Here is a 21,537-nt window from a genome sequence, read left to right on the forward strand (position 1 = left end):
GACCTGAGTCCTACTGTTTCCTCTCCTCCTGATCTAGCTGGGCACTGTGGCTCTCCAAACCCACTGCAAAGCTGGACCCTGTGACTTGCACCTGTGACTTGACCCTTTTGGTTTACTGCTTTCCTGTGTTAATTGCATGACTTGAAGATCCCATGTCTTTCTCTTACTTTTATAGTAGCTTTGTAGGAAAAGGTGCCAAGGGAGTAAATTCTTTTAGTTCTTACACATCTGAAAACACCTTTATTCTACTTTCACGTGTGATTTATGCAATGGATAATACAGAAGTTGAACATTTCTTTTAGATTTTTGAAGGCATTGTTCTGTTATCTTTTAAAACTCAGTTCTGCTATTGAGAAGTCTGATGCCATTCTAATATGTTTGGTACATGATTTTTTTTTTTTTTTTTTTTGCACTTTCTGTGAAGATTTTCAGGTTATTTCATCTGCAGTGTTTAGACGTTTTGTGATTATGTACTTTAGTGTGGGTATTTCCTTGTGCTGAGTACTTGATGTACTCTTTTAATGAGGATAAATGTTCTATTATTTAGTATGATTTCACTGATAATTACCTCCCTTCTGTTTACTGTTTTGTTTTATTTGTTTACTTTACCCTGTTTCTTTTTCTTGGATCCTATTCAGCCAAGTGTTAGGCTGCCAGGATTGATCCTTTGTCACTGATACTTTATTCTCTACTTTCCATTTATTGCTGTGTGGGGGCTTATTTTTGTTGTTTTATTTTTCTGGGAGATTTTCTTAATTATAACCTTTTAAACTTTCTTTTTTTGTTGTTTTTAGTTTAAATTTTTTTGAATATTACATATTTTATAATTTTCAAAAACTCTTTCTTAATCTTTGAGCTTTTCCATAGCATCTTGTTCTTATTTATGCGTTATCTTATGATAGCTCTCCTAAGACATTAGTTGGAATTATTTTTACCTAGTCTTTTGCTCTGGAGAAGGCAATGGCACCCCATTCCAGTACTCTTGCCTGGAAAATCCCATGACGGAGGAGCCTGGTAGGCTGCAGTCCATGGGGTCGCAAAGAGTCGGACACGACTGAGCGACTTCACTTTCACTTCTCACTTTCATGCGTTGGAGAAGGAAATGGTGACCCACTCCAGTGTTCTTGCCTGGAGAATCCCAGGGACGGGGGAGCCTGGTGGGCTGCCGTCTATGGGGTCACACAGAGTCGGACACAACTGAAGCGACTTAGCAGCAGTCTTTTGCTCTTTCAAAATCTCTGTGTCCCCTGGATTTATTTCTTCCGCTTGTCTAGTTTATCCTCTTTTATTCATGTGAGAGACTTTCTGTGAGTAAATAACCATCCTTGGTCCTAAGTGAGGCAATATCGAAGTCAGAATCTCCTGATGGGTCTCATTGACCAGCATGCTTGGCTTTCAGATGAACCAGGGAAGAACTTGACTACTTTGCAGGATGACATGTAAATAACAATATATAGAGAGGATTTTTCCCCTTCAGGAGGGGATTTCATTTCTTCAGGGACAGTTCCTCAATATTGCTGAGTATGAACATCAGACATTGTTTTGCCTGGGAGTGAAAAGAAATGGGCAAGGGATCTTGATTGTTCTATATTTTGAATTTAATCTTTTAAGCTATTTTTAGCTCAGTATCTCACCCTGCAGTTTGCCATGTTTTGAGCCTCTCCTTGGTTATGTGGGGGCAAATCTGTTTCTTACTCATCCTTGTCTTCCTTCAAATGCAGGATGCATTTTAATCAATGCATTCCTTTGCCACCCGATTTCCCAGGTGACACAGTAGTAAAGAATCCACCTGCCAATACAGGAGATGCAAGAGATGTGGGTTCAATCCCTGGATCAGGAAGATCACCTAGAGTAACAAATGGCAACCCAGTCCAGTATTCTTGCCTGGAAAATTTTACAGACAGAAGAGCCTGGTGGGCTACAGTCAATGGGGTCTCAAAGAGTCAGACATGACTAAGAGTGTGCATGCATGCATTAACACGTGTGCACACACACACACACACATCTTTAACCACTTCTCAGTCTGCTTGCATTTTTCAGAAATTTGTTGAAACTTCTCACCCATTCCACTCACTAATATCTTCACCTATTTCTTTTTAGCCTTATCAACATACACCTTATTCCAAGTTCTTTTGCCATTGTTATAGCACAGTCTCTAGAGGAATAGGATATAAAACCTGTGTAGATATAACCAGAAGTTATAGCTCTTCCTTTCAGAAATGTTATGATGTTGACTGATATTTTGTTTCTCTTGGAATTACAGAAGAAACATTTACTTCTGGGAATATATTTAATATACTGTTGAGAGCGAGTTTTGAAAAATCGTCTATCACTATCTTAGGTATTAAGGCAATCAGAAAAGAATCTGCCTGGTTGAAGTCTCATTTAAAATTTAGCATGACAAAAAGCAGCTTCCCACCATTGGTAGATTAGAACTATGCTCTGAACTAGAATGGGACTGTTTTTATCTGGTATCTGGTGAACTTCATTTATCATCTCTGCTGATATGCTAATCAGGCCAACAGTTTTGGAACATGGAGCCAGTTGGGCTGACCACAGCCAAGAGTTTTGCGAAGTCTGCCAAAGAGCCATCACAGAAAACCTGAGGTCTCATAGAAGTTATGTGTAGAATTTCAGTGGATCTACCTCCATGATTTTTCATTTGTGCCTCAAGTCACTGAGAAACCTTTGACGTGTCCTTTTGTTTTGAAACAGAATCATATTTCTCTCTATATCAAAGAATCTTGCTTTTTAACATGACATAGGCATTATATAGAACCCCAAAATTGTAATACTGTGAAAATAAGAATCCTATGACCACAGAGGAAGAATCAACAGAGCCATAACTTTAATGTCTTTGCTGAGATTTTAGTGTGACACCGGGGAGGGGCAGGCAGCAGGGGCAGAGAACACGATGAGTTGATTATTATTTTTAGTAAAATTTTTCCTATGTACCTGACTTATGGTCATGCTAACAAAGCAAACTTTCAACAGGGAATTATTTCTAGGCTCTTAAAGTGTGAAATTTAAGTAGTTGTTCCAATGATGGCCCAACTTCAGTAGTATAGAAGGCAGCCTGTATATTTTGTGAACCATAGATAAACAGTGATTATTTCCTACTAAGTGGAATTTAAACCAACGAAAAGTTGATGCTTTTTGCAGTTCAGTTCAGTCATTCAGTCATGTCCGACTCTTTGCGAACCCATGAATTGCAGCACGCCAGGCCTTCCTGTCCATCACCAACTCCCGGAGTCTACCCAGACCCATGTCCATTGAGTCGGTGATGCCATCCAACCATCTCATCCTCTGTCATCCCCTTCTCCTCCTGCCCTCAATTTTTCCCAGCATGGGGTCTTTTCCAGTGAGTCAACTCTTTGCACGAGGTGGCCAAAGTATTGGAGTTTCAGCTTCAGCATCAGTCCTTCCAATGAACACCCAGGACTGATCTCCTCTAGGATGGACTGGTTGGATCTCCTTGCAGTTCAAGGGACTCTCAAGAGTCTTCTCCAACACCACAGTTCAAAAGAATCAATTCTTTGGCACTCAGCTTTCTTCACAGTCCAACTCTCACATCCATACATGACCAGTGGAAAAACCATAGCCTTGTCTAAGATGGAGCTTTGTTGACAAAGTAATGTCTCTGCTTTTTAATATGCTGTCTAGGTTGGTCATAACTTTTCTTCCAAGGAGCAAGCATCTTTTGATTTCATGGCTGCAATCACCATCTGCAGTGATTTTGGAGCCCCCAAAAATAGTCAGCCACTGTTTTCACTGTTTCCCATCTATTTGCCATGAAGTGATGGGACTGGATGCCATGATCTTAGTTTTCTGAATGTTGAGTTTTAAGCCACCTTTTTCACTCTCCTCTTTCACTTTCATCAAGAGGCTCTCTGGTTCTTCTTCACTTTCTGCCATAAGGGTGGTGTCATCTGCATATCTGAGGTTATTGATATTTCTCCCGGCAATCTTGATTCTAGCTTGTGCTTCCTTCAGCCCAGTGTTTCTCATGATGTACTCTACATATAAGTCAAATAAGCAGAGTGACAATATACAGCCTTGACATACTCCTTTTCCTATTTGGAACCAGTCTGTTGTTCCATGTCCAGTTCTAACTGTTGCTTCTTGACCTGCATGTAGGTTTCTCAAGAGGCAGGTCAGGTGGTCTGGTATGCCCATCTCTCAGAATTTTCCACAGTTTACTGTGATCCACACACTCAAAGGCTTTGGCATAGTCAATAAAGCAGAAATAGATGTTTTTCTAGAACTCTCTTGCTTTTTCAATGATCCAGCGGATGTTGGCAACTTGATCTCTGGTTCCTCTGCCTTTTCGAAAACCAGCTTGAACATCTGGAAGTTCACAGTGCACATATTGCTGAAGCCTGACTTGGAGAATTTTAAGCATTACTTTACTAGTGTGTGAGATGAGTGCAATTGTGCAGTAGTTTGAGCATTCTTTGGCATTGCCTTTTTTGGGGGGATTGGAATGAAAACTGACCATTTCCAGTCCTGTGGCCACTGCTGAGTTTTCCAAATTTGCTGGCATATTGAGTGCAGCACTTTCACAGCATCATCTTCCAGGATTTGAAATAGCTAAACTGGAATCCATCACCTCCACTAGCTTTGTTTGCAGTGATGCTTCCTAAGGCTCACTTGACTTCACATTCCAGGATGTCTGGCTCTAGGTGAGCGATCACACCGTCATGATTATCTGGGTCATGAAGATCTTTTTTGTGCAGTTCTTCTGTATATTCTTGCCACCTCTTCTTGATCTCTTCTGCTTCTGTTAGGTCCCTACCATTTCTGTCCTTTATTGAGCCCATCTTTGCATGGAATATTCCCTTGTTATCTCTAATCTTTTTTACATGATTTAAAAAAGTTAAGTTTGGAAGAAAAAGAACACTTATCAGGTAAGCTAAGAATGGGAAAGAAAGTAGAAGTGTGTTACCTTCTAAGACTCAGTTTCTCAAAAGATAGTATCACCCGCTGGCTAAGACTAATTCCACTTCTGAAAGGAAGATCATCTTCCAGTTGACAACTTACTTTATTACTCAGATACTCTCCTGTAACTCATAGTGTTTAAAAGGCAGTGGAAAGCTAATGATTATACCTTAGAGTGTGATATATACACAGGAAGAGAGACATATAGAAAAGTATCAGACAGTGGAGCACAAGCTTTCCAGTCAACTAAGACCTATACTTAAATCCTGGCTCTGTCATCTGATATATTTATAATCGAGCAATTCTTGAGAAACCAACATCAACATATATTAAGGAAACCCAAATAAGGCAAGACATCTCTCCTCAAGGAATTTATAGGAGAGGTAGACAAATAAGTTATTAAGAAGAAAGAATGATGATTGCTATGGTGGAAGAATGTGCAGGGTGCTATGGGGCAGAGAAAGGGGCACTCAAATCAGATGAGATGCCAGGGGAAGCTTACAGAGATGTTAGCTTTTAAAGACCAAAAGGGTGTAGACATAGGAATTCCAGGCAGAAGCTATGTCACAGAAGGTGATGTGTACATGCTCAAGACTTACATTACCTCTTGTAGACATGGAGAGCCAAGGAAAGGTTTTAATTAGAGGATTCAGGTTTTCAAACCAGAATTTTTGATAAAGCAATTGAGGAGTTGCAGAGTGGAGGATGAAGAGACTTGCAGTAGGAAGATTGGTGAGTAGCAGGCACTCCAGTTGAGAAAAGATACAGTGAATACACAGCATGCCAGCTAAAGATGATAAGGTGATGAGGTTAGAGCAAATACCTTGTCCTAGTTTGCCTGAGACTGTCATGCATGTGCTGTTACTTTTCTCTACTGTTTCTATTTCTTTTCTTTTAATGACCGCATATGGAAAACAAGTCAAATAATCCTCTATTAAATATTGAAACTGTTGTGTGTGAAAAAAAAAAAGAAACTGAAAATACCATGCCCCAGGAAACCTTTCAGTTCCTGTGAAGCCAGTCGGTTGGTCAGTTTACCTAAGGCTCTGCAGGTGGGAGTGAAATGGATGGGTACACTGATCCAAATCATATTCAGGTGGTAAATTCTATAAGACTCATAACTAGATATTGTCAGGGTGGTGACAGAAAGGGAGAAGTTGAAGACACTAATAAGGTTTCTGAGTCAGTTACTGGAGAAGTGAGTTGTACCGTCATCCAAGAGAGACTGAATCGCTGCGTGTAGCTTCTTTCAGATCAGGGCCTTTGCCTCTGCTTCACAGTCCTGGTCAGTAAGGCATCTTTTGCGCGTGTGTTATAAACAGCAATGCCCTCTGTTAATTCTTCAGTTTTGATTGATTTGCAATTTATATCTGAAAAAAAATACAAAACAAACTTGTAGTGACTATATCTTTTGTTGGTGCAGTAAAATGGAAATATGTATCAGTAGCAATATTCAGGCCATGTGTGGCAGAGTGGAGGCAGTCTACTTATCTAAAGAGCAGGTATTGGTGTTTGTACTTTTTAAGTTGTTCTTAGTAGGAAAGGACTGAAATTTATAGTCTGTCTCCCAGAGAGAGTCCATTTAGTTTAAATAATCAAGGTTGATTTGATTCTTTAAATGTGTCAAAAAAATACACTTCAGACTACCATTCTTATGAAATAAACTTTAAATGATGCCTTTTAGAAAAGTCAGGGAAGAAATGAAAAAGCTAGTCAGCTCATTTTAAAATTTTCAAGTGGATATTTGATATTTATGTTGTTTTCTTATTCTCTGGATGATGGATAACATTCCTTGATTCTTTTCCAAACCAGTTTGATTGTACAAGCAACAGATAAAGGCATGCCCAGGCTTTCTGATACAACTGTGATCAAGATACAGGTGACTGACATAAATGACAATGCCCCAACTTTTCTCCCCTCTGAAGCAGTGGAAATTGCAGAAAGTAAGTGTGGTGATTTGAAATAATGGTTTTGATTAACTTGTAGATCATCTACTATTTTTTCAGTTGGATGCTGTGTTAAATATGCACACTATTCCTCAACAACCACACAGCTATAAATTGTGTTTATCTTCATTTTACAGAATGGAAAATGGAGAGTCAAAAATTAAATATAAAATGTCAAAGAAGTTAAAAGTTAAAGTTGGGGTTTGCATTCAAACCAGCAGGAAGCTGATTTCCTAAGGTCAAACCACTACTCCACACAGCTTCTTTTGTATACAGACAGTTCTTAAAAGTGAAATCTGCTCAGTGAAGAAGCATCTTTTGTTGACTATGATGGTCACCCTAAAGCTCCCCTGAGAGAATGCGATGTTATTAGACTGATAACTTTGTCAATCTTTGTGTTAACCAAACTCAGGCTTGGCTGCTCGCCACTTGAAAGCCAATATTCAAGAGGCAAGTGTTGGAAAGGAAAGGTTGGCTTTATTCAGGAGGCCAGTCACTGGGGGAAGAAGGCATACTTGTGTCCAAAGGCCAATTCCCCAGTGCTAACAGGGGCAACAGCTTTTAACAGGGAGCTTCACGGGTGTCTGGATAGAGTAAGGGAGCTCCATGCAGAACGGCACAGTCACCTCTGAGGATCAGCTTGAAATTGCCCGTGTGGTAATCCGACCGTTGTCTGGATTATCGTAAGCCCAGTGAGTCTCCAGTTCTGGGACTGGCTGGTTCTCGTTTCTCTGAGGCCGGTTCTCAGAGTTGTGGTAGCTTATGTTATGGCCACAGTCTGATCATCACGTAACTTCGTCCACCTGGTGGGGGCTCATTAGCTACAAGACGGCTCATAGAATATGGCTCGGAATGTTATCCATAGCCCTCGAGGAAGAACTAAAGGTCCTTGACTTTGCTCAAGGACCGAACTGTTATTATTTTGTCCTATTTGACTGTTTTTCCTTTGTTTCTGTGTTTCCTCACTTCTCAGCTTAAATTTATGTTATTATTATTTGTCATGGGGGCATACTGGGTGGCTTGCAGAGTCTGAGTTCTTTGACTCGGAATTTAACCCAGGCCAAAAGCAAGGAGTCCAAACCCATGGACTGCCAGAGAATTCCCTAAATTTATTCTTTGACTAAAGTTTTTTGACAGAAAAAAGACAAGGAAGGGCCATGGAGGAGGGTTTGTCCCAGGAAAGCCCCATAGGGCCCTGCTCATTTTTATTTGCAATATACTGCTGCTGCAATATACTAATGACAAGTAATTAGTGAAGGGAGTTGGATGATTTTTGCAGAGTCATCATTTTCCTCTACTATAAACTAAAGTTTAACATCTGCAGAAAACTTTTATCACATTAATGGTAGAGGTTGAAAATACAAAGTTTTACATGATATGCTGATTAATCTTAATTGTTTGGGTCTCTGGGCTACATGATGACTCCATAGTCTGTGATCTCAAAGTTGTGGGCAATAGCTGTACTGGTAAAACCCAACCCAACTTTTTGTAGTTGAAATTGCAGATAGTGGCCCATCACTTTCCTCTCTGTTTTCACTCTTAATAAACTTATTCCTAAAATGTGCCTAACATTTTGTTATGTTCACTTTCCAAACAAATTACAAACACACTGCTCAAAGAGGGCTATATTCCAGCAATTTTTATATATAAGAATACCTATATATAATTTAAAATATACTAATAAAAAATTGTCTAGTTTTACCTCTCACCTATTTGATGTGTTTTCATCTGCTTTTACTGAAAGTGCTATTCTAAAGCACATGCATTGGAATAAAAATGCAGTAATGTGCTCAGAATAAATATATCACAAAAATAAACTGTATATATCAAAACTTACCAGAAGGAGTCAAGTGTAATTGGTGCATGTCAAGGATGTTCAGATTTGAAATATGAAAATTATTAGTCTCATACACAATGGGATTATTCTAAATGCCCTGGACTCTTCTTTCTACCTGTACCATACCTATGAAGTCCAAACCAAAGTCCCTGTCATGGCAGTTTAAAGAACACATATGTCATGTGAGACATTTACCATGTCATCTATTCATGATTTTTTTTGTGCACTATTAGAGATCTTTTGTTATCACCAGTATGAGGTATACTTTCTATAGTCTTGACAATTTTGAGAGTCAGGTCTTAAGAGAAGGAAGCAGTGTGTGCCTCTCAAAAGAAATAATTTTACAAAAATGAATATGAGGAACTAAGTATCTAGCTTCAGTATCCAAACATTTTCATTTAAATCTTGCTTGCTTTCAGAATTTTATGTTTTGTATTAATGTAATGAATAATAACCTTCTTCCCACCCACATCCCCCATGAATATATGAATTTTATATAGAAATTATATAGTGTAAATAAGTGACTTACAATGTTTCTTGGTGCTGGGATTGTGTGATAAACATGATAAAAAGTGAAATATAAAAATTGAAAATAGTCTACCTCTTCAATTCCCTACTCAGTGGTAAATTGTCACTTTTATTGGCTCATAAATTCTTCAGAGTTTTTATTCAGTTTGTAATGAGCCTTGTATGAAAAATCATGCCAAGAAAGAGAAAATCATATTGGACATAAAATGAAAATGCTTGGATTGAACTATTAAAGAAAATATTTCAAAGGATGACTTTTAATGGAGACTGACAGTGGTCATGACTATTTCAGATTCTTTGCCTGGCACGATTGTGACTCGGATATCAGTTCATGATGTGGATTTGAATCCAGCTTTCACCTTCAGTTTTGTCAAAGAGAGTAATTCTGGAACCAAATTTGCTATTGATCGGAACACTGGGGTAGTGGTGCTGGTTGAAACACTGGATTTTGAAGAAGCTACTAAATATGAGCTACAGATCCAAATTTCAGACTTGGTGCACCAAACAGAGGGGACACTCATTGTCCATGTGCTGGACATCAATGATAACCCACCAGTATTCTCTCAAGATTCTTACCAGGTAAATAGCATAAAGAGATGCTGAAACCATAACCAAACTTGAAAGAATAGGGAATAATGTAAACTTACCATAGTCAACAAAGTAATTTAGACAGACAGATAGTATTCACTGTTTTTACTGCCTAAGTTGATGCTGAGAGTTTTATATTTAGCATCATGGAGAATAGAAGTACATATGGAATTGAATCTCTCATTCAATTCAATTTCTTAAGTATGTAAGTAACATAAGGCTCATAGTTACACAATGTACAGTGTAATGAAACATTAGTGAATACATTAGTGAATGCATTAGCTATCCTCCACTACACAGAAATAATTTAGAAGGAAATATTTTCATAATAAAAATCAATACTGCATGAAACATTTTAAAAAAAATTTTTGTTTTTCTGAATTCTGGAACTACTAACACAATCTTCTTAATATGTCCACTCTATAAATTAATAATACCTGATAAAGTGAGGTTCTCTGTTACTTCCATAAACAAAATAAATAAAAGAGTCAGGTCCTGGCCCTGTTCATGAAAATAGCTGCATTCTTTAAACACAGGGCCTGTCTCCCTTTCTTCCCCTCCTCAGGTCACCATTTCCGAACTGGTGCCTCTGGGGCACCCAGTGCTAACTGTTGTGGCCACAGATGTGGAAAGCAGTGAGAACATCACTTACAGGATCCTTTCCTCTTCTAAGATGTTTTCAGTTGATCCTACCAATGGTGAGTTATTTGTAGTGGCTTTAGCATTCATAGGTTTGGGTTACAGAGAGGAAAGCTGAAATAATCCTTTCCAAATATGCCTAAAATAGCCCCCAGGCCCTGCTGCTGGGATCATAGACACCACCTTCTTACTTCTCTTCATGTCAGATGCTATGATAGCAAATACTGGTGCTCCTTCTCTTCTCCAACATCTCCATGGTTGGAAAGAAAAAGGAATTGATTAAATGCTGGCAAATGCACAGAAATTCAGAGACCTCAGTATAGTAAACACCAGTTCATTCAGCCAGCTGATTACAGTTGGGGTAATTAACCAGGCCTCCACAAGAATCAAAGTAAAATGGAAGGGATTCATTTAGAACTGAAGACTGCATGTTACCAGAATTTGGAAGCTTTTTTCCCAAGCCAAGAATAAGAAGTTTGGTAACAGTACCATATATTCAACAAGGAACACAAAAAACTGAAACAGGAAAGGTTTTTGAGCACCTCTATTAAGTGGAGTGGGCTTCCTGGTGGCTCAGATGGTAAAGAATCTGCCTGAAATGCAGGACACCAGCTTCAATCCCTGAGGCAGGGAGATCCCCTGGAGAAGGGAATGCAACTCACTCCAGAATCCTTGCCTAGAGAAGTCCATAGACAGGGTAGCCTGGCAGGCTACAGTCCATAGTGTTGCAAAAAGTCAGACATGACTGAGAGATGTTTACCCATTAAGTAGAATGTTCTGTGGTTTTGATGCTGTTCTGATTTCTTTGATGCCTCCCAAGGCTCTTTGTTTGGTTATTAGAGATCAAGACATTTATGGTTGTGAAATGCATTCAGGCAAGTGATTACAAAAAAGTTAACCATTGTATAGAGAAAATATAACAACAAGTAGAGTCCCTTGGACAGCAAGAAGATCAAACCAGTCAATCCTAAAGGAAATCTACCCTGAATATTCATTGGAAGGACTGATGCTGAAGCTGAAGCTCCAATATGTTGGCCACCTGATGTGAAGAGCTGACTCACTGGAAAAGACTCTGATGCTGGGAAAGATTGAAGGCAGGAGGAGAAGGGGACAACAGAGGATGAGATGGTTGGATGGCATCACAGACTCAATAGACATGAATTTGAGCAAATTCTAGGAGATGGTGAAGGACAGAGAAGCCTGGATTGCTGCAATCCATGAGATCACAAAGAGTCAGACATAACTTAGCAACTGAACAACAGACATTAAAAGCCAAGCTTAATAAAGATGAGTAATTAGTAAAACGCTGTCCATAGCAGAGCACGGTTCAGAAAAATAACAGGGCCTGGGACATGGACATCACCAGATGGTCAACACTGAAATCAGATTGATTCTATTCTTTGCAGTCAAAGATGGAGAAGCTCTATACAGTCAGCAAAAAAAAAAAAAAAAAATCTGGAGGTGACTGTGTCTCAGATCATGAACTCCTTATTGCAAAATTCAGAATTAAATTGAAGAAAGTATGAAAAACAACTAGACCGTTCAGATATGACCTAAATCAAATCCCTTATGATTACACAGTGGAAGTGATAAATAGATTCAAGGCATTATATTTGATAGATAGAGTGCCTGAAGAACTATGGATGGAGGTTTATAAAACTGTACAGGAGGTGGTGATCAAAACCATCCCCAAGGAGAAGAAAGGCAAAAAGGATAAATGGTTGTCTGAGGAGACCTTAAAATCAGCTGAGAAAAGAAGATAGGTGAAAGGCAAAGGAGAAAAGAAAAGATATATCTTTCTGAATGCAGAGTTCCAAAGAATAGAAAGGAGAAATAAGAAAGCCTTCCTAAGTGATCAATGCAAAAAAAAAATAGAGACAAACAATAAAATGGAAAGACTAGAGATCTAGTCAAGAAAATTAGAGACACCAAGGGAACATTCTATGAAAAGATGAGCACGATAAAGGACATAAATGGTATGGCCTTACAGAAGCAGAAGATATTAAGAAGAGGTGCAAGAATAAACAGAAGAACTATACAAAAAGAAATCTTCATGACCCAGATAACCATGATGGTGTGATCATTCACCTAGAGCCAGACACCCTGGAGTGTGAAGTCAAGTGGGCCTTAGGAAGTATCACTATAAACAGAACTGGTGGAGGTGATGGAATTCCAGCTGAGCTATTTCAAATCCTGAAAGATGTTGCTATAAAATTACTGCAGTCAATATGCTGGCAAATTTGGAAAACTCAGCAGTGACCACAGGACTGGAAAAGGTCAGTTTTCATTCCAATCCCAAAGAAAGGCAATGCCAAAGAATGCTCAAACTACCACACAATTGCACTCATCTCACACACCAGCAAAGTAATGTTGAAATTTCTCCAAGCTAGGCTTCAACTGTATGTGAACTGAGAACTTCCAGATGTTCAAGCTGGATTAAGAAAAGGCAGAGGAACCAGACATCAAATTGCCAACATCTGCTGGATCATAGAAAAATATTTACTTTGCTTCATTGACTATGCTAAAGCCTTTGACTGTGTGGATCACAACAAACTGTGGAAAATTCTTCAAGAGGTGGGAATAGCAGACCACCTGACCTGCCTCTTGAAAACTCTATATGCAGGTCAGGAAGCAACAATTAGAACTGGACATGGAACAACAGACTGGTTCCAAAGAGCGAATGGTCTGCCTCAAGGCTGTATATTGTCACCCTGCTTATTTAACTTATATGGAGAGTACATCATGAGAAACGCTGGGCTAGATGAAGCACAAGCTGGAATCAAGATTGCCAGGAGAAATATCAATAACCTCAGATATGCAGATGACACCACCCTTATGGCAGAAAGTGAAGAAGAACTAAAGAGCTTCTTGATGAAAGTGAAAGAGGAGAGTGAAAAAGTCAGCTTAAAACTCAACATTCAGAAAACTAAGCTCAGGGCATCCAGTCCCATCACTTCATGGCAAATAGATGGGGAAACAGTGGAAATAGTGAGAGACTATTTTTTGGTCTCCAAAATCACTGCAGATGGTGATTGCAGCCATGAAATTAAAAGACGCTTGCTCCTTTGAAGAAAAGCTATGACAAATCTATGCAGCATTTTAAAAAGCACAGACATTACTTTGATGACAAAGGTCTGTCTAGTCAAAGCTATGGTTTTTCCAGTAGTCATGTTTGGATGTGAGAGTTGGACTATAAAGAAAGCTGAGTGCTGAAGAAGTGATGCTTTTGAACTGTGGTGTTGGAGAAGACTCTTGAGAGTCCCTTGCACAGCAAGGAGATCCAACCAGTCCATCCTAAAGGAGATCAGTCCTGAATATTCATTGGAAGGACTGATGCTAAAGCTGAAGCTCCAATCCTTGGCCACCTGATGCGAAGAACTGACTCATTGGAAAAGACCCTGATGCTGGGAAACATTGAAGGCAGGAGGAGAAGGGGATGGCAGAGGATGAGATGGTTGGATGGCATCACCGACTCAATGGGCTTGAGTTTAAGCAAGCTCTGGTAGTTGGTGATGGACAGGGAAACCTGGCATACTGCAGTCCATGGGGTTGCAAAGAGTCAGACATGATTGAGTAACTGAACTGAACTGAATTGGGACACGTTATGCTGTGCATTCCCCATCTGTACCCACCACTGCATCATTTCACAAGGGAGAGCTGACTTAGAAGTTAACTTCTGAAAGATGGATGTTAACTAGGTTTACTGCTCTGATCATTTTGCAGTTACATGAATATTGAATCCTTATGTTGTATACACTGAAAACGAATACAATTTTATATGTCAATTATATTCTCAATTTTAAAAAGCTAACCTCAGGATTACCTGAAGGGAGAATTTGGTCACAAAACATCAGTATGAGGCCCTCGGAATGTTACAATTGGGAGAAGTAGCTAATGTAGCCCCATGGCCAGTGGATGATTGGCCACCGTGTAGATTTGTCAGGAGTTTGACTTTTCTGTCCCTCTGTCTTAGTGTATCTCACTCACTTGACTGCAGCAAATCACAATCCTGGCAGCGCTTTTCCTTGTATTTGTATTATCAACAAACTTTACAGTAAGACATTGATTAGAATGTTTTTAAAATCTTGACTGTTACCCTGTCAGCTGAGTTCACAGTGGAACTCTAACTGAAATGTGGCATTTAAAAGATACTGTTTTGTTTTCTTTTTTCATGACTGTACTAAAAGCACATTTACCTTAGAAAAACATTTTTACATACATACATACATACATATATATATATATTTAGAATAGTAAAAATGTATTACATATATTTTAAAATGTGTATTTAAAAATGATAAATTATATTACATATATTTCATCAATGGTAGGAAGATCCACTTGCTGAATAAACCCATAGCTTTAGGAAAGACAGCTCTAGAATTAAGCGATGGTTGTTAAGTCTGCACTATTATATTTACTACTTTCATTTGACTCAAATGAATACCATCTGGCATTTCCAGAATAAATATCTTTATGCCAGAATGTTTCTATACATGTTCTATTGATGGTAGAATGGGTTATACATTATTCAAATAAGAATGTGTTTGTATTCAGCTGCTTCAGTCATGTCTGTCTCTTTGCAACCCTGTGGACTGTAGCCCACCAGACTCCTCTGTCTATGGGATTCTCCAGGCAAGAATACTGGAGTGTGTTGCCATTTCCTCCACAAGAGGATATTCCCAACCCAGGGATCTAACACATCTCCTGCATTTCATGCATTGCAGGTGGATTCTTTACCAGAGAAGCCACCTGGGAAGCCACCTTTCCTTAAAAAAATAGTAATGGGACAATTTACCATACAAAAATGAATTTTTAAGCAGCACACATATTTAATTGAGTGAACTCCATGAATATTTCTGAATCTTAAGTGTTACAGAAGTATAAATATAATAATTTAAGCTTTCTATTTAGGGTTACCCTTGGTTGTAACTTAAATGACACATCTAACAGATAACTACATATTAGTAAATATTGGCTGACTAAGAGGATCATACAAACTTTATTTCACAACATTGTAAGGCTGTGTTGTTTTTCAGGCACAATATTTACTATCAATCCTGTCTTCCTTATGGAGAGAAAATCAACAATTCGATTTCTTGTTGAAGCCAGTGATGGTGGATTTCCTGACCTGAAGGCTGTTACCTTAGTGGAGACAGAAATACAAGATATGAACAATTATGCCCCTGAGTTTGCAGTAGAATATGATAATCTTAGCTTAAGTGAAGACACTCCAGTTGGAAGCACACTTGTCACCTTCTCAACCATTGACCATGACTGGACCCGTGAAAACACACATGTTGAATATTCTATCATCAGTGGTAATTCACAGAACAATTTCCATGTGGAAACTAGTTTTATTAATTCAGAATATTCTTATAAGCAAGTTGGTTATCTAGTGTTGCTTCACCATCTGGACAGAGAAGCAACTGCCAGTCATGAGCTTGTCCTTCTGGCATTTGACCATGGTTGCCCTCCACTGAGTTCCTCAACCACTGTATCAATAGAAGTCCTAGATGTGGATGATAACCCACCTGCATTCAGCAGTCTGGAATATTATGCCCACATCAAGGAAAGTGCCCCTCCAGGGAGTCCCATCATTGTGGTCTCAGCAAGTGACCGTGATGTGGGCTCACATGCAGAAGTCAGCTACTACTTAACCTCTGGAAATGAGAAGGGGCATTTTTGCTTAGAAGAAAAAACTGGAGTTCTTTCTTTGATTAAACCACTAGATTATGAAGAAACAATAAAATTCACTTTAACTGTCCAAGCTTCAGATGAGGAAAAGAAGCATTTTTCTTTTGCAGTTGTGTTTGTCAATGTCCTGGATGATAATGACCATGCACCTCAGTTTATGTTTCCAAACTTGAAGTGTGCTGTTCCTGAAAATCTACCTGTTTTCTCCACCATATGCTCTGTAAACGCTTTGGATTTTGATGCAGGCCCTTATGGAGACTTGACATATTCCATTGTATCACCCTGTCCTCTCCCTCATGAGATGCCACGTGAGCATAACTTCTTCCTCATTGACCCTCTAACAGGGGATATTAGTGCTCAGCAAGTCCTTGACTATGAAACTGACAACAGATACTGCCTCATAGTTCAGGCCAGAGACAAGGGTGACTCAACAGCCTCCTTAATGGTTTGGGTGGATGTTGAAGGGATAGATGAGTTTGAACCCATTTTCACTCAGGATCAATATTTTTTCAACCTCCCAGAAAAGAGTAATGTAAGACATTTGATTGGCAGAGTGGAAGCATCAGATGCAGATGCTGGTGTTGATGGAGTCATCCTTTACTCCCTTGAAACTCCATCTCCTTTCTTTTCAGTAAATAAAACTAACGGAGATATTTATTTGAGTACAGCACTTCCCCTAATAATAAGTCAAGTCAGCAAAGAAGACAGTATTGAAATGAAGATAATTGCTCATAGCCCCAAACTGGACTCCAGGTTTACATCTTGTACTGTTTTTGTGAATGTGTCTTTTTCCTCAGAAGGGAAACATTCCACAGGATTAGCTAGCAGCTTTTCGATCAGTCTCACCACCTCCTTTCTAGTGTTTCTGTTGCTTGTCTTCATTCTAATTGTACTGATTTTAAAACACAAACAAAAAGATGCAATAAATAATTACGAAGAAAAGAAACCATCATCATCCTTAGATATCAATTTGAGACTGACTAGGGATGCCAGTTCACTGAAACCCTTCCAGAAAACTAGTGAGAGCGGTGATAAGGCAGTGCCTGTGGACTCCACGCCTGAATGGTTGAGTTTAATAAGAGTCATGGAGAAGGACATTGCACATCTGTACAGGCACTCAAACTCCAGTGATCACTGTTCTGTGGAAGGAGAAACTGCAGAAGATAAGGAAATCCAGAGGATAAATGAACACCCTTACAGAAAGGATGCTGACTCAACTTTGAGTGATCAGGAGTCCAGGGTGCCAGACTCTGGGATCCCAAGGGACTCAGACCAGCTCTCCTGTTTGTCTGGGGGAACTGATGTGATGGTCACTGCTGAAACAGAAGGAACCAGCCATGTGTTTGACGAAGGAGCTCAAGGAGAGGGCTGTGGCATGACCTATGTCCAAAATAATGTCTTACCCCAGCCACTGAAGAAGAGAGAGGTAAAAGTGGGCATCCAGGCTGATGTCAGGAAAGAGACTATCTTTATTTCAAGTGATCAGGAAGCAGGCTGTGCAGCTCTCTCAACTGAGAAAGACTCTGATCATGATGTCATGATGAGATACCCCTGGGATTATCTCCTCAGTTGGGAACCCAAGTTCCAACCTCTTGCCTCAGTATTTAATGATATTGCAAAACTAAAGGATGAGCATTTACATATGCCTGGCATTCCAAAAGAGAAGAAATCTTTTGTTTTTCCACCCCCTTTGATAACAGCAGTAGCCCAACCTGGGATTAAAGCAGTTCCACCAAGAATGCCAGCCATAACCTCAAGGCAGGTACTTTGGAAATACCCACACTCTCCCATTCACTATCATCACAGTTCTCTGCCAGAAGACACGACTCCCGGTTTTCCCCCAGCCCTTTCCCTACTGACCACACAGACCCCTGCCGTGACTCCACTGCTGTCAGATGGAGAATTATTTGGGACACATTTGAGTGGTTCTTGCCTCAAACCTAAAGCAGCAGATGGAGTTCAAATATAAAACAATGGTGATATCGAGCACCTGCTCCCCATTGGTCATGAATGACTGGACAAAACATTCCAAACAAGCTCCCTGAGACTGGGTTCATTCATCTACAAGTGAGGGGTATAATTTAGTCTGGGTTTTTAGAACCCTCTCATTTAAGTTTATCAAATTTATTTCAGTCTTAATGATAAGTTACTCTGTCTTTTAACCTCTACTTTTTGCTGTCAGGATTCAAGTTTGTATATATTAAGTAGTGTACATTCTACCATACCTGGTCTTCTGTATGGCTAGACTTCCAAAGGTCACAGTGAACTTGACTGACTGCCAAAATGTTTATATGAAAAAGAATGGAAATATAATATACTGCATTCTAGTCACATTACTGCTGATTATACTGCTATTTATAAAACAAATTAGTAAAGACTGAATAAAGAATGAGTGTAGGACAGAAAGTAACAGAGAGGGGAAGTTTGGAAGGATAAACAAGTTATAATGTGAAGCAATTGGCTGCAGATCTGATATAGATGAAAATGCGTTTCTCCACTTCCTCCATAAAGCACACTTGTGGAGTTAGCCATAATTTGAATTTAGTAGGGTGTCTTTTGGAAATCTAATGAGAACTTAAGAGTGAAATTTGTCATAGCTCTGTGTCAAATAAAACAAATTTATTCTTGATTAAATGAACCAGAAATACATGTTTTAAATGAAGAGCTAGTACTGATAAAGCAATAAGTATGTGGTTGTCTGCCACCAAAAATGTGTTTCCTTGGCCTTCTTTAAAAATAAAATGATCTTGTAACATGGTACAGATACAGACATTAAGCTTTGAAGATTAACTTGTGTATATTTCTTCATGTTATTTTCTTCTACAAACAGTAACTTTACATAAGAGATAATTTATCCACTCAGTGTCAGTTTAAAAGGTTTTACACAGGTAAAATTATATTATTTGCTGATAATAAACTTCATATAGTAATTTAGCAACATATTTTAATGATTTTTATATAAATATTCTTATTATAAAAGCAAATAATAGGTGTCAGAAGTCTTCCTTCCATTTGTTCATACTTATATTTAGTTTTAACTGTCATTAAATAGAGCAGCTTGTCAACATGGTTAAAATAATTTTGTTTTATACAGCTACTGGTTCAGAAATATACTGGTGTTGTTTGGTGCTCATATATGTACATACTGCTATCTCTTTCTGTCTGATGAACCAGAGAATTCATCAGAGATTTGTATCTCTTCCAAGAAAGCAGAGCACGTCCTGATGAGGCTTGTCCAGAAGTCATCCATGGTAGGTAACATGGCCAGACTTTGAAAGAAGAGTTTAGGAGTCTAACATCGAGTCTAGAGAGCATCTGGTGTGGTTTTCTTAGCAGTTACTATGGGATTCTGCTAGAGAAACATTTCCTTTATGTTTTCTTTCAGTAGGCCTCATCTGTAAAGTTATGTGAGATAACTAATGTGTCTTTACTGAGAAACACTGCAAGATGACATGTTTGATATCTAGCTTTGTCGATAAATAACTATGAGGCTTCCTATGCTGATTTTATCAGTTATATACTAGAAGTTGTATGAAACACAAAAGTTTTTTAAGAGGGCTGGAATCCTAGGGAAACTGATTTAGGTATGGAACAATTAAATAGTAAAAGATGAATGCCTGTCTCTCTTTTTCTCCATGGCATCTGGGGAAGAAGATTTCATAGTTTTTCATAAAGATAATAAGTTATATCAGCATTCCAGTGTTTATTCTCTCTTTGATTTTTTTCAAAAGATTTCTTTGAGCATATGAAGAAATACTATACTGAATTCCTCTTTTAACTGTTAGGTAGTTGGAATAGGAAACAGGAGTCCAGAATGGCGGTGGCTAAAAGACAAGGAAGGGAAAAGCCCACCAAAATAGAACAAATGAAGGTCCGAGGACCAGAGTGAGGACTTCAGGCAGAACAAACAGCACTCCTTGATAGCTCAATTTACATAGGGCAGGCCCAGGGGGAGGAAAAAACATATAAAAACGTGCCCTCACACCTCAAGGATGGATTCGCCCTCTATTTTCTAAATAAAATAGAGCTGTAACATAGAGCTGTAACACTAATTTGTCTAAGAGCTATAACAGAGTCTGTCCAGGACCCAAGAGCTGTGAATAGCCAAGGGCTTTAATGCCTGTCACTCCAAATCTTTGTTGTGACGAGACAGGACTGAGAAGCATACACTCACCTGACATAACTATACATGGAAGTTTTGTTTGGCAACAGAATTATTTGTCGTAACTAAAAACATTTTGTTGTTTTTAATTAAACAGGTTCTTCATTACTTACACTTAAAAAGTTATCTATCTAACTCTTCCATAAGTTATTTGCCTGTGATTTTATTACCCATTCTGGACATGATTTTGCATTTTTCCTAAACATTTAATAAAAACAGAAGACATGAAATATTTAGTGCTATTCCTTACCAACGTCTAGTGGATTTTTAATTGATGACTTTATTAATACAATATCCATGCTGCACCACCTCCAAATGACCGTTACAGTAGAGTTGAGAGTAAAAATGTGAACATGCTGGTTAAGTGTTTGCAATAAATCATATGTCAGCCCTTTCAACTAGAGTGCTTTTTCCCTAAGTAAACAATATAATTTGTACAGTTTTCCTTCAAGTTTAATATTAACTTGCCTCATATGTTCTGTGTTACTTTGCTGATCTACACACCAGCTTTCGCACTCTGGAGGGGGTACAGAACTTGTTAGTGGAAAATCATATTAAGCCCCAAATTCATAAGCTATAAAATAAAAGACAGTTGTCTCTTGTGGAATTTTGGCTGACTGAAATTCTGGACTTTCTTGTTGGCAGCCTTAAAGATACTGGTGTAAATCAGGACCAAATGAATATCAAAATTCCATGTCCTAGTAGTAATCATTGAATTAGCTTCCAAAACAGATTCCTAGGCAAAGAAAGAGAAAATGCTGCATCTTCGGGGATATGATAATTTAACTGTTCTGTAAAAATATTAAAATGCACTGTAAGCTACTAGTTGCTTACAGGTGTGCACACCTGGTCCATGATAGATGTCCAGGTGAAAAAGGTTCTCAGAACCTTTACCCTCAGTTTCAGAGCCCCCCTTACTGTGTTTTCTAGAAGTTATGGTAATGAAAATTATTAATTTAAAAATTATTTCCATCCAAACATGTCTTGTTACTTTGTTTTGTTTTGACATTTTACACATACCTTAAAAGGCAAGACATAACTAAAAAGATCTAAGATGTTAACCCAGTGCAGAGCAGTGAAGGATATGAAGTGAACATGTGATGTTATGGATAAGCTCATTGGGTTTGTCTTAGTTGAGCTTAAAGAATAGAGCTATGTGTTTGGCCACAGCTGGAGAGAGTTTGTATGGATAATCATTCTGT

At 38.7% G+C, this 21,537-nt stretch overlaps 1 protein-coding gene across 1 annotated transcript in view; it reads left to right on the top strand.

Annotated features, from left to right (window-relative positions):
* The window catches only part of DCHS2 (dachsous cadherin-related 2), a 300,517-nt gene extending 282,306 nt beyond the window's left edge, over positions 1-18,211 (top strand). Inside the window, 4 exon segments of the mRNA XM_070474720.1 lie at positions 6,751-6,881; positions 9,542-9,828; positions 10,403-10,535; positions 15,516-18,211. Of these exon segments, the coding sequence (XP_070330821.1) occupies positions 6,751-6,881; positions 9,542-9,828; positions 10,403-10,535; positions 15,516-18,142 (3,178 nt within the window). The 3' untranslated portion in view covers positions 18,143-18,211.
* Positions 18,212-21,537: the final 3,326 nt, after the last annotated feature.

The sequence above is a fragment of the Odocoileus virginianus genome, chromosome 12 (assembly GCF_023699985.2).
Source record: "Odocoileus virginianus isolate 20LAN1187 ecotype Illinois chromosome 12, Ovbor_1.2, whole genome shotgun sequence".
In the NCBI taxonomy this organism is placed as follows: domain Eukaryota; kingdom Metazoa; phylum Chordata; class Mammalia; order Artiodactyla; family Cervidae; genus Odocoileus; species Odocoileus virginianus.